Source organism: Thermobia domestica, chromosome 13 (genome assembly GCF_964235325.1).
Source record: "Thermobia domestica chromosome 13, izTheDome1.hap1.1, whole genome shotgun sequence".
NCBI lineage: Eukaryota > Metazoa > Arthropoda > Insecta > Zygentoma > Lepismatidae > Thermobia > Thermobia domestica.
In genome coordinates this window covers 145,867,735-145,881,248 of record NC_137466.1, presented here as the reverse complement: position 1 = coordinate 145,881,248, position 13,514 = coordinate 145,867,735, and the positions used below count along the sequence as shown (strand labels likewise).

The 13,514-nt window shown below is 35.7% G+C and overlaps 1 protein-coding gene across 1 annotated transcript in view; it reads right to left on the bottom strand.

Moving 5' to 3' along the window:
• The window catches only part of LOC145668618 (mitochondrial 2-oxoglutarate/malate carrier protein-like), a 49,335-nt gene that overhangs the window by 20,871 nt on the left and 14,950 nt on the right, over positions 1–13,514 (bottom strand). The window contains exon 3 of the mRNA XM_081736657.1: positions 2,139–2,220. Within this exon, the coding sequence (XP_081592783.1) occupies positions 2,139–2,220 (82 nt within the window). The remainder of the gene's footprint in view (positions 1–2,138; positions 2,221–13,514) is intronic.

Genomic DNA, 13,514 nt, shown 5'->3' with positions numbered 1-13,514 from the left:
TATTCTGTCGTTCATTTTACATAATTACACAGCTTTCTTAATCTCAGTTTAATAATATCCTAACATGGCATATTTAGCCGCCTTTTTTCAGCTTGCGTTCTATGTAGCCTGCATCATGAATACCTATTGAAAATACCTACTGAACTACCGGTACTCGCTTGTGCGGATAAGATCCTTGATTTTCAATATCAATGTGAGCCTTTATCGTATGAAATCAGTTTTGCTCAAGAGTAAACCGGGATTGTCTAATACGTAGGGGATGACTCAGCCACTCAAGCAATATTTGAAACAATTATTCTAATTTTTCGAGACATTTCGAAAAAAATTAAAAAGTATCGCTAAAATTCATCAGTACCACTTATTATATATATATATACACCCTCCATTCCAAAAGAAACCGAACGTTTTAAAAAAACAAAAAAGCAATGTACATTTTGGAACAAATTATTTTTATTAATCAATGTATTCCCCTTCTGCATCGATACACATATTTGCACGCTCCAACAAGTTGTCAAACGACTTCTCCATGTCCTTTATTGGAATGGTCTTTAGGACGGTGGTCGTCGCCTTCTCAATGGCATCAATCGATGCGTGCCACTTTCCTTTCATCGCCAAATGCAGTTTCGGGAACAGATAGAAATCGCACGGAGCGAGATGTGGTGAATAGGGCGGATGATGCAACCGAATAATGTGATTTTTGACCAAAAATTCAGTTACAAGTCGCGAACGATGTGATGGTGCATTATCGTCCAAAAGAGTCCAACTGCCGATTTCGCGATATTCGGGCCGAATACAACGAATTCTTGCCAGCAAACGCTTCATGACGCCCAAGTAAAACTCTCCAGTGACTGTCTGTCCGGGCTGAACAAATTCTTTGTGGATAATTCCTTTTGAATCGTAAAAACAAATCAGCATCACCTTAACTTTTGACTTCACCAAGCGACTTTGTTTGGGCGTTCCTTCATCCGGCGCTCTCCATTCAGCACTTTGCCGCTTTGTTTCGGGCTCATATTCAAACCACCACGTCTCGTCACCAGTTACAATCGATTTCAAGAAGTTTCGATCCTGCCGAGCACTTTTAACGATGCCTTTGCAATGCGCAATTCGATCAACTTTTTGGTCTTCGGTGAGTTTGTGTGGTACAAACCGCGAATTAACCTTCTTAAGGCCCAAAACTTCGGTCAAAATGCGGTATGCGGTTGTTTGAGGAATGCCTAATTCCATTTCAATAACTTTCACCGACGATTTTTTGTTATGTTTGATGAATTCACGCACTTTTTCGATGTTTTCTTCCGATAATCCGGTTCTGGGACGGCCTGATCTTTCGTCATCATCCAGCGTCTCTCTACCCGATTTGAATCGCCTGAACCACTCGTAAACTTGCGTACGGGATAGACACTCATCACCATATGCATTTTGTAGCATTTGGTGCGTTTCACTAAAAGTTTTACCCAGTTTAACACAAAACTCAATTGCAGCTCGTTGTTTGAAACTCATTTTCCGACCGATGTACACAACACACTGACAGTTGAAACGCAATAACTTTGTTGCCGTGCATCCAAATGTCACGACATTTATACCAATTGTCAATGAGGGACTACGCCATCTACCGGTAAAATATTACAACAGATGGCACTAGTGGTACTATTTGTTTTCAAAAGTTCGGTTTCTTTTGGAATGGAGGGTGTATATATATATATATATATATATATATATATATATATATATATATATATATATATATATATATATATATATAAATATATATATATATATATATATATATATATATATATATATATATTTGGACAGAAAGGACTTGGACTCTACTCTGCAAGGTTAATCGAATTTCTGTTGTAATGAACTCGATACCACAATATTTTTTCCCCGCCAAAATAATAGAACTAAAATTAAAAGGTAACAACTCACGACGGCTTTCACTAAATTCAGTTGAAATAGAAGAAAATTGTGTAGATGTTCATTGCACATACTGTTTCCTATATATGTATTTTCTACATATACAACGTACACACACACACAGATTTATTATTATTATTATTATTATTATTATTATTATTATTATTATTATTATTATTATTATTATTATTATTATTATTATTATTATTAAGAGAAATTACCTCAGCTGGAGTGCCTACAAATGCTCCACAAGCTCCTGCGGTCATTGCAATTGCTGCTTTCATGAGATATCCTGGAGGTACGCTGAAGAAGAAAAGATCGTGGCATAAGTTTCAAAATACCCTGTTCATACAAGTCAGTTTCTTGAGACTATAGTCATCTGCTCACAACCGATTTTTTGACGAAATTTCAGATTTCGCACATAATACATTGCATCGTATGAAATGTTGAACATGTTCGAGATAAATTTGTCGGTCATTACGAACTGCTTCTTCAATGGCCGTAAAATTCTGTTCGCTTGATACTGTTAAGGGACAAATCAGCAAGGTTCCAACGGTTCTCTTCAAAGAATTTGTACAAATGTTGTTTGGGTTTTGTCCTTTTGCTCACTGTCTCTCACAAGTAGACGAGTGTAATACCGCATCGTCTTTGCTCAGTAGTTCACACTTCTGCTGCTATAGGTACATCTGTTCGAACAGCTGTTGATTACAATGGAAATTTCAAAACATTTCTCTTTCAATTTTTATGTTGTAAATCAGTATATTATCGCGTGAAAAAAATATTGTGGGTTAGTAATTGATTCTTCCTCGTATTTAACTGCATTCTTTTGATAGAGATTATGTACTAGACCTGTAAGCAAAATCTCGTCTGCTATTATTTAAGAAAATCAGTTTCACGTAATCTGAAATCAGTTATTGTCCACAAATTAGGTATAGAAATGATATAAGGTTAGGACACGCCGTGATCGACCGTACAAGGTTACAGTGGTCCAAGAGATAGTGTAGCGAAGGGACTATTTAACATGGAAGTAGTAATGGCGTTACTATAGGAAAATTTGGACTTTGACCCCGACCTTTGTGACGTCATAGGTCAAAGGTCAATGACCTTGGCCCGGGGTCAATGACCTAGGGGTACCTAGGACCACCCCCTCTAAATTTTGGCAGGGGTACCATGGCCCACCCCCTAAATTTTGGCAGGGGTACCTAGGACCACCCCCCTTAAATTTTGGAAATTGCCAAATCTAAAAATTTGGTATGGTAGCCTAGGACCATAGTATGTACCTCTATCAGTATTGGGGGTCTATGTCGTTCCCTTTTATGGGTAAAAAATTGCCAAAAATTCAAATTTCGGAGGTTTTTGACCTAATTTATCCCCTTTGATGAGGTGTTATTACCCTATATAGTTATATGGGCGTATACAGGGGTCCATTACCTCTCATAAGACATGGGTATATTAATGCACCCATTGAAAAATTTGGGAGGGGTACCTTGGCCCACCCCTTAAATTTTGGAAATTGCCAAATCTAAAAATTTGGTATGGTAGCCTAGGACCATAGTATGTACCTCTATCAGTATTGGGTGTCTATGTCGTTCCCTTTCATGGGTAAAAAATTGCCAAAAATTGAAATTTCGGAGGTTTTTGACCTAATTTATCCCCTTGGATGAGGTGTTATTACCCTATATAGTTATATGGGCGTATATAGGGGTCCATTACCTTTTATAAGACATGGGTATATTAATGCATCCATTGAAAAATTTGGGAGGGGTACCTTGGCCCACCCCTTAAATTTTGGAAATTGCCCAATTTAAACATTTGGTATTATAGTATAGGACCCTAATATGTATTATGATAAATTTGGATGGTCCACCTCGTTCCCTTTTAGGGGTACCAAATTGCCAAAATATAAACGTAAGCAATACGTAGTACCACGTGTTTGGTTTTTGGTCGATTTTATCCCCTCTGATGAGGTGTTATTATCCTATATAGTTATATGAGCGTATACAGGAGTCTATTGCCTTTTATAAGACATGGGTATATTGGTGCACCCCGGGAGGGGTACCTCGGCCCACCCTTCAATTTTAGAAATTGCCCAATTTAAACATTTGGTATAATAGTATAGAGCCCTAGTATGTATCACTATAAATTTGGGTGGTCCACATCGTTCCCTTTCATGGGTACACAATTGCCAAATTTTAGTACAACCACGTGTTTGGTCTTTTGACCTAATTTATCACCTTTGATGAGGTGTTATTATCCTATATCGTTATATGGGCGTATACAGGGGTCTATTACCTATCATAAGACATAGATACATTTGTGCACCCCGGGAGGGATACCTTGGCCCACCCCTTAAATTTTGGAAATTGACCAATTTAAACATTTGGTATTATAGTACAAGACCCTAATATGTATTATGATAAATTTGGGTGGTCCACCTCATTCCCTTCTAGGGGTACAAAATTGCCAAAAAATAAACGTAAGCAATACGTTGTACCACGTGTTTCGTTTTTTTACCTAATCTATTCCATTGGATGAGGTCCTATTACCTTATACGTTATATGATCACGTATGGGGATTCATTTCCTATCATAAGACATAGGTACATTTGTGCACCCGGGAGGGGTACTTTGACCCACCCCTTTAATTTTGGAAATTGTCCCTTTTATATGTTTGGTATTATAGTATAGGACCCTAATATAAATTACTATAAATTTTGGTGGTTCACCTCGTTTCCTTTCATGGGTACGAAATTGCCAAATTTTAGTACAACCACGTGTTTGGTTTTGGCTCAATTTATCCCCTTGGATGAGGTCCTATTACCTTATATGGTTATATGGTCATGTATATATTGGTCCATTTCCTATTATAAGACATGGGTACATTGATGCACCCTTTAAATTTTTGGAAGGGGTACCATGGCCAACCCCTTAAATTTTGGAAATTTTCCAATTTGAGCATTCGGTATCATAGTACATGCCTCAACATGTATCATGATAAATTTGGGTGGTCCATCTTGTTCCTTTCATGGATAAAAATTGCCAAAATATAAACATAAGCAATATGTTGTACCATGTGTTTGGTTTTTGGCCCAATTTCTTCCCTTTGATGAGGTTCTATTACCTTATATGGTTATATGGTCATGTATAGGGGTTCATTTCCTATCATAAGACATGGGTACATTGACGCACCCTTTAAAAATTTGGGAGGGGTATCTTGGCTCATCCACTCGGTTTTAGAAATTGTTTAATATAAGCATTTGGTATCATAGTACAGGACTTCAATATGTACCACTATAAATTTGGATGGTCCACATCGTTCCCTTTCATGGGTAAAGAACTACCAAAAAAAATCAAATTTCGGAGGTTATTGACACCTATTTAGCACGTTATATGGGTATGTACAGAGGTTTATTACCTTTATGTGTTTATGTTCCCTTTTAAATTTGGGAATTATCAAATAACAAAATTCGGTAAACGTTTTCTAGGACCCATTGGTGTTCCTCTTATGGCCAAATATTCAAAATTTAAAGGTTATTGACCGGCTTTATTATTGAATAAGTACAGGATTTATTACTTTTTCATAAGACACAGGTGTATTTGTGTACCAATCTTAAATTTTGGGAGGGGGTACATTTCTTATTGTCATATCAATAATTGGTAATTGGATAGTATCTCATTCATTGGGTAAATCATTGTGATCACGTGATCAGTTATTAACCTATGATGGGATTAGGAGTCCAGGACATTGGTACATTGAAACTTTGTAGGATAATTTGATAATGCGTCATTGGTTTTGATTATTCCCGCCAAATATAAACGTAAGCAAGACGTTGTACCACGTGATTGTCCTTGATGAGGTAGTGTACAGGGATTCATTTCCTTTGTTGTGGTACTTCTTAAGTTTGAGTACACGCACACTTCTAGAAAACAGTTGGTTCTACTCAGGTAAACAATTGACGGACATTATTGACCTTATTGAACATATAATGATATGATTAACTCTAAGACTTAGGTATATCAAGAGAAGTATTCTTTAAATTTGGGAATGGTGATAAACAGAATTTTAACATAAGGTGCGAAATTTGAAACAATACATTGAACTTAAATCACAGCTCATAGTCTAAGATCATTGGTGGTGATTGATTTGAAATCTGATAGCTAACCTTATTGAATCTTATGACTCATAGACGAAAGGCAATACATGCTACAACAGTTTAAAATTTAATCATAAGGTGATGTAATCTGACACTAGCGAAGTTATTGTTAATGCAATTTGATTGGATGATCACTATCTTTCCTGCAATCTGATTGGTTGATCACTATCTTTCGTGCAATCTGATTGGTTGATGATTTTCAAATCTTTGCTGTATTCAGTTTTAAGTTTTGTTTAACATTTAAAAATCTTGGTTTCGTTCAACATTTTGCACTCACTGATAGATATGATCAAAACCGTTTATTTGTTAATCGAATAGTTAAAAACCGGATAAAGTTTGACGGTTAACCGTGAAACGTAAAATTTTTTGAAACTTTTTGTTTGAAAATTCTTGCTTTCAAATTTTTGTTTGAATTTTTTGTTTCAAAATTTTGTTTGACATTTTTGTGACAACTTTTGTTTCAAAAATTTTTTTTTGTTTAAAAATTTTTCGTTTGAAATTTTTTAAAATTTTTTTCGTTTCAAAATTTTGTTTAAAATTTTTGTTTCAAATTTTTTCGTTTCCAAATTTTTTGTTTGAAATTTTTTGTTTCAAATTTTTTTCGTTTGAAATTTTTTGTTTGAATTTTTTTTCGTTTCAAAGATTTTTGTTCTAAATTTTTGTTTCAAAGTTTGGTTTGACATTTTTAAAAGTTTGTGCACTCATTAGTTAATAACCGGAACTGTTTAGAGCAAAAACCTCTGGCAACATTGTGATGCAATAGTACACGTCAGAACATGATAATGCAACGTCATCAGTTTTGCATCATATATAAGTATCGTTCGAGTTAGTATTCACGATAACGTCATCATGGCTACTTGTCTGCAATTTCTAAACACACGTGATGTGATAAAATCATTTACCAAGATTACTGATTTACAACAGAATGTACCTTATAGAATCTTAGCTAGCCAAATGATCCCTACAAAGTTTGGATTAAGAATCGTAGTGAAGCTTGAAAATGATAAGAATATAATTTTACCAGCAAGATATTTACCCATGGAACCATCAAAACAAGAAGAAATGCTGCGTTTCTTAAATAATGGATCTGTATCTTTATGTTACAAAGGATTCTTGGGTCGAAGTCATCAATTTGAATTTAGTACACAGCCAGATTCGTCAGAAATTGTGATGAAATCATGAATTCAAACGTCAGCACATCAGCCGTAGTTGTATGAATGTGGTTGGTCGTCATGACGTCAGCAACTGTGATGAAACCATGAATTCAAACGTCAGCACATTCCTTTCCAATGACGTCAGCAATAATTATAAACCAGCAAATACAGTGTCATCCCACGAAATCATTTGAGCAAGTGCTTTTCAGGAGGAAAGATGTGTACTTCTAACGATAAAGAGTTCATCTTCGCAAGCTATTATCCAATAAATATATTTCAAACAAAACATGTGATGATTGGTATCAGTGCTAGAACATTTGAACCAGTGATTCGATTGGGCAAAGCAGAACAATTTGGTGTACAACTGACCTGTGAAGAATGGCAAATACTATGTTCACGAATCGACCAAATGAACGATTATTTTCATGTTGAGCTAAATGTGACCATAGTCAAATCATTAGGCTCAAATCATGAAGTGGTGATGCGTACAGTCCTCGAAGAGAAGATGGTGCTGTTACGTAAAAAGAGTACATTTCATGCCCCTCGCAACATGGTGTATCTAACGGAAACGGAATGGAACAAATTCATCAGCGTATTTCAGTGTGTGAAACATGCAGTGGAAGTGTGCAACAAAACTAGTATATTCCTGAAAAAGTACTATTTTGAAAAATGTGTTATGCATATTGTACAACATGTATCTAGATATTGTGATGGTTGTCAACATCGTTCGTGGGTGCATACCTGTATTGATAAACAGTTTATTTGTGATCAAATGGACATTGAGTTTCCACCAATTGATATTGCATTAGACCTTAAAAGACTTCAATTGGAATTAAAATTATACGCTAAAGACAAACTAGTGCAAGAAGTTCAAAATACATTGTATCGACAATATCCAGAACCACTATCTGGTATGGATGTATGTGGAGTGTAATAAAATGATCCATTTCAATGAATTGTGTTTTTTCATTTCAAGTACAACCCCAGGTTCTGACGTGTACTATTGCACCACAATGTTGTCAAAGGTTTTTGTTCTAAACAGTTCCAGTTCTTTACTAAAAAGTGCACAAAACTTTTAAAAGTGTCAAACCAAACTTTGAAACAAAAATTTAGAACACAAATCTTTGAAAAGAAAAAAAATTCAAACAAAAAATTTCAAACGAAAAAAATTCAAACAAAATTTTGAAACGAAAAAAAAATTTCAAACAAAATTTTGAAACAAAAAATTTCAAACAAAAAATTTGGAAACGAAAAATTTCAAACAAAAAATTTTAAACAAAAATTTGAAACGAAAAAAATTTTAAAAAATTTCAAACAAAATTTTGAAACAAAAAATTTCAAACAAAAAATTTGGAAACGAAAAATTTCAAACAAAAAATTTTAAACAAAATTTTCGAACAAACATTTTCAAACAAAATTTCAAACGAAAAAATTTCAAACAAAATTTTGAAAATTTTCAAAACAAAAAATTTTAAACAAAAAATTTGGAAACGAAAAATGTCAAACCAAAGTTTCAAACAAAAAAAAATTTAAAAACTTTTTAAATGTTAAAACAAAACTTAAAACTGAATACAGCAAAGATTTGAAAATCATCAACCAATCAGATTGCACGAAAGATAGTGATCAACCAATCAGATTGCAGGAAAGATAGTGATCATCCAATCAAATTGCATTAACAATAACTTTGCTAGTGTCAGATTACATCACCTTATGATTAAATTTTAAACTGTTGTAGCATGTATTGCCTTTCGTCTATGAGTCATAAGATTCAATAAGGTTAGCTATCAGATTTCAAATCAATCACCACCAATGATCTTAGACTATGAGCTGTGATTTAAGTTCAATGTATTGTTTCAAATTTCGCACCTTATGTTAAAATTCTGTTTATCACCATTCCCAAATTTAAAGAATACTTCTCTTGATATACCTAAGTCTTAGAGTTAATCATATCATTATATGTTCAATAAGGTCAATAATGTCCGTCAATTGTTTACCTGAGTAGAACCAACTGTTTTCTAGAAGTGTGTGTGTACTCAAACTTAAGAAGTACCACAACAAAGGAAATGAATCCCTGTACACTACCTCATCAAGGACAATCACGTGGTACAACGTCTTGCTTACGTTTATATTTGGCGGGAATAATCAAAACCAATGACACATTATCAAATTATCCTACAAAGTTTCAATGAACCAATGTCCTGGACTCCTAATCCCATCATAGGTTAATAACTGATCACGTGATCACAATGATTTACCCAATGAATGAGATACTATGAGGAGGAACACCAATGGGTCCTAGAAAACGTTTACCGAATTTTGTTGTTTGATAATTCCCAAATTTAAAAGGGAACATAAACATATAAAGGTAATAAACCTCTGTACATACCCATATAACGTGCTAAATAGGTGTCAATAACCTCCGAAATTTGATTTTTTTTGGTAGTTCTTTACCCATGAAAGGGAACGATGTGGACCATCCAAATTTATAGTGGTACATATTGAAGTCCTGTACTATGATACCAAATGCTTATATTAAACAATTTCTAAAACCGAGTGGATGAGCCAAGATACCCCTCCCAAATTTTTAAAGGGTGCGTCAATGTACCCATGTCTTATGATAGGAAATGAACCCCTATACATGACCATATAACCATATAAGGTAATAGAACCTCATCAAAGGGAAGAAATTGGGCCAAAAACCAAACACATGGTACAACATATTGCTTATGTTTATATTTTGGCAATTTTTATCCATGAAAGGAACAAGATGGACCACCCAAATTTATCATGATACATGTTGAGGCATGTACTATGATACCGAATGCTCAAATTGGAAAATTTCCAAAATTTAAGGGGTTGGCCATGGTACCCCTTCCAAAAATTTAAAGGGTGCATCAATGTACCCATGTCTTATAATAGGAAATGGACCAATATATACATGACCATATAACCATATAAGGTAATAGGACCTCATCCAAGGGGATAAATTGAGCCAAAACCAAACACGTGGTTGTACTAAAATTTGGCAATTTCGTACCCATGAAAGGAAACGAGGTGAACCACCAAAATTTATAGTAATTTATATTAGGGTCCTATACTATAATACCAAACATATAAAAGGGACAATTTCCAAAATTAAAGGGGTGGGTCAAAGTACCCCTCCCGGGTGCACAAATGTACCTATGTCTTATGATAGGAAATGAATCCCCATACGTGATCATATAATGTATAAGGTAATAGGACCTCATCCAATGGAATAGATTAGGTAAAAAACGAAACACGTGGTACAACGTATTGCTTACGTTTATATTTTTGGCAATTTTGTACCCCTAGAAGGGAATGAGGTGGACCACCCAAATTTATCATAATACATATTAGGGTCTTGTACTATAATACCAAATGTTTAAATTGGTCAATTTCCAAAATTTAAGGGGTGGGCCAAGGTATCCCTCCCGGGGTGCACAAATGTATCTATGTCTTATGATAGGTAATAGACCCCTGTATACGCCCATATAACGATATAGGATAATAACACCTCATCAAAGGTGATAAATTAGGTCAAAAGACCAAACACGTGGTTGTACTAAAATTTGGCAATTGTGTACCCATGAAAGGGAACGATGTGGACCACCCAAATTTATAGTGATACATACTAGGGCTCTATACTATTATACCAAATGTTTAAATTGGGCAATTTCTAAAATTGAAGGGTGGGCCGAGGTACCCCTCCCGGGGTGCACCAATATACCCATGTCTTATAAAAGGCAATAGACTCCTGTATACGCTCATATAACTATATAGGATAATAACACCTCATCAGAGGGGATAAAATCGACCAAAAACCAAACACGTGGTACTACGTATTGCTTACGTTTATATTTTGGCAATTTGGTACCCCTAAAAGGGAACGAGGTGGACCATCCAAATTTATCATAATACATATTAGGGTCCTATACTATAATACCAAATGTTTAAATTGGGCAATTTCCAAAATTTAAGGGGTGGGCCAAGGTACCCCTTCCAAATTTTTCAATGGATGCATTAATATACCCATGTCTTATAAAAGGTAATGGACCCCTATATACGCCCATATAACTATATAGGGTAATAACACCTCATCAAAGGGGATAAATTAGGTCAAAAACCTCCGAAATTTGAATTTTTGGCAATTTTTTACCCATAAAAGGGAACGACATAGACCCCCAATACTGATAGAGGTACATACTATGGTCCTAGGCTACCATACCAAATTTTTAGATTTGGCAATTTCCAAAATTTAAGGGGGGTGGTCCTAGGTACCCCTGCCAAAATTTAGGGGGTGGGCCATGGTACCCCTGCCAAAATTTAGAGGGGGTGGTCCTAGGTACCCCTAGGTCATTGACCCCGGGCCAAGGTCATTGACCTTTGACCTATGACGTCACAAAGGTCGGGGTCAAAGTCCAAATTTTCCTATAGTAACGCCATTACTACTATGGAAACCGCCACTCTGTGACTATCTTCAGTCAGATTTTAGTGGCAGTGAGGTCCAATGAATCATAGCACAGCAACTAGCTGGTACCAGAAATTTCGTGGAGGTTGTAAAAATGTTGAAGATCAAGATCCGGTTGCCCCAGGGTAACAGATTCTAAGATCCAAGGATGTTATAAAATAGAGAATCTCCCTATATGTATCTCCAGCCTATTAAGTCAATGAAGCTCAAAAAAAGAACCGAGCATCGGCACGTCTAATTGGCTTCTCTCATTTATGCCATCGTCTGATTGGCTACTTTCGTTTCCACCATGATGGTTGGCTCAAAACATTGCAATCTTATTGGCCGGAGTGGGTAGGGTAGGAGTGGCGAAACTGTGACGTATGGCTCCAAGATTTTGTTGTAAGGGCAGATCCTTGCTAAGATCATATGACACGCCATTGAGGAAAATACAAACACCAGCACACGACAATTGTCAAATCAACTCGGCATGTCCCAGTTCACTGTAGTGCGTCACATTCATGAACTTGAGAAAGGCATCAGAAGCTGCCGCATTGTACCAAATGAGTTGACCCTAGCTCAGACCCATAGAAGAGTAGATATGTGGCAACAACTCCTGCAAAATCCACATGATGTGTGTCTTCTGTAACAGATTGTCACATGCTACGAAAAGTGGGTGTTCCGAAATCCAAGTGTGCAAAAGCCAACTTCCAAAGCCGGTTGTAAAACAGGGACGTTTCGAGCATAAAGTCGTGCTCTGTGTGTGATGGAACTACGAAGCGATTCACTTCGAGTTTATTCCTTGCGGTAATGCCATTATGCCGACCATTATTCCAAACAGTTGGAGCGCATATATACTGCACTACGCCAACAATATCCTGCATTAGTGAACCGAAAGCACGCACAGTTGAACAGGTTAAAGGAAAACTACAATGGGTTAACGGAAAACAAAAACGAAAAAAAAAATCAGGAACTTGATGGCGTCGAACTGATGCCACACCCGGCATGTAGTTCTGATATTGTCCCTTTGGATTACTACCTATTTCGGTTCATGGTGCACTTACTGAAGTCGCGACGCTTCAACAAGCAGCAGGAGGTGGAAACAATAGTGACTGACTTCGTTGCGTCTAAGGACAAGACGTGGAATCGAGGAACTGGCAGGAAGGTGGCTGTAAACAATCTAACACGAGGGGATATACTTTAACCTGCTTTCAATGTACTGTAATAAAAACAGGTATGTTGTGTACCAGAATATTGCAAGACTTCTGACTAATCCTTATAATATTTGATTCTAAGGTAATTTGGATGCGCATATTGCAATGTCCGTTTCACTTACATTATTACTGTAATAGAAGCGTTCAGAGGTTATGTATTTGTGGTACTGTAGCATCCTTAGCTCATAGTACTGAATAACACCATGTGATATATTAAGTTTTCATTTAATACATAGTTATTGAAATATGTAATAACTTGCGTAATTCTATTTTTTAAAAATACAGTTTTATCTTGTATTGACAATGCTATAAATCTGGTGGTAATGTAAAGTAAAACGAAATTCGCGAAACCTGTCTTTCTTGGCAGATTAATATAATAGAAGCGAAGAAAAATGTATTAAGCGTATTTAATGTAATGAGGTGAAACAGAAACGTATTCTGAATTGAAGCAACGATTTCTAATGTTTCTTATAAAATTGATTATGTATTAACAATAATGCATCTACCACTTGACACAATATAGTTGTGATGTATGTAGTGTTCATGAAATTAGATCCTCTAGGAGTATTCTGAAGATATAAGAGATTTTCATGAACTGATAAAATATG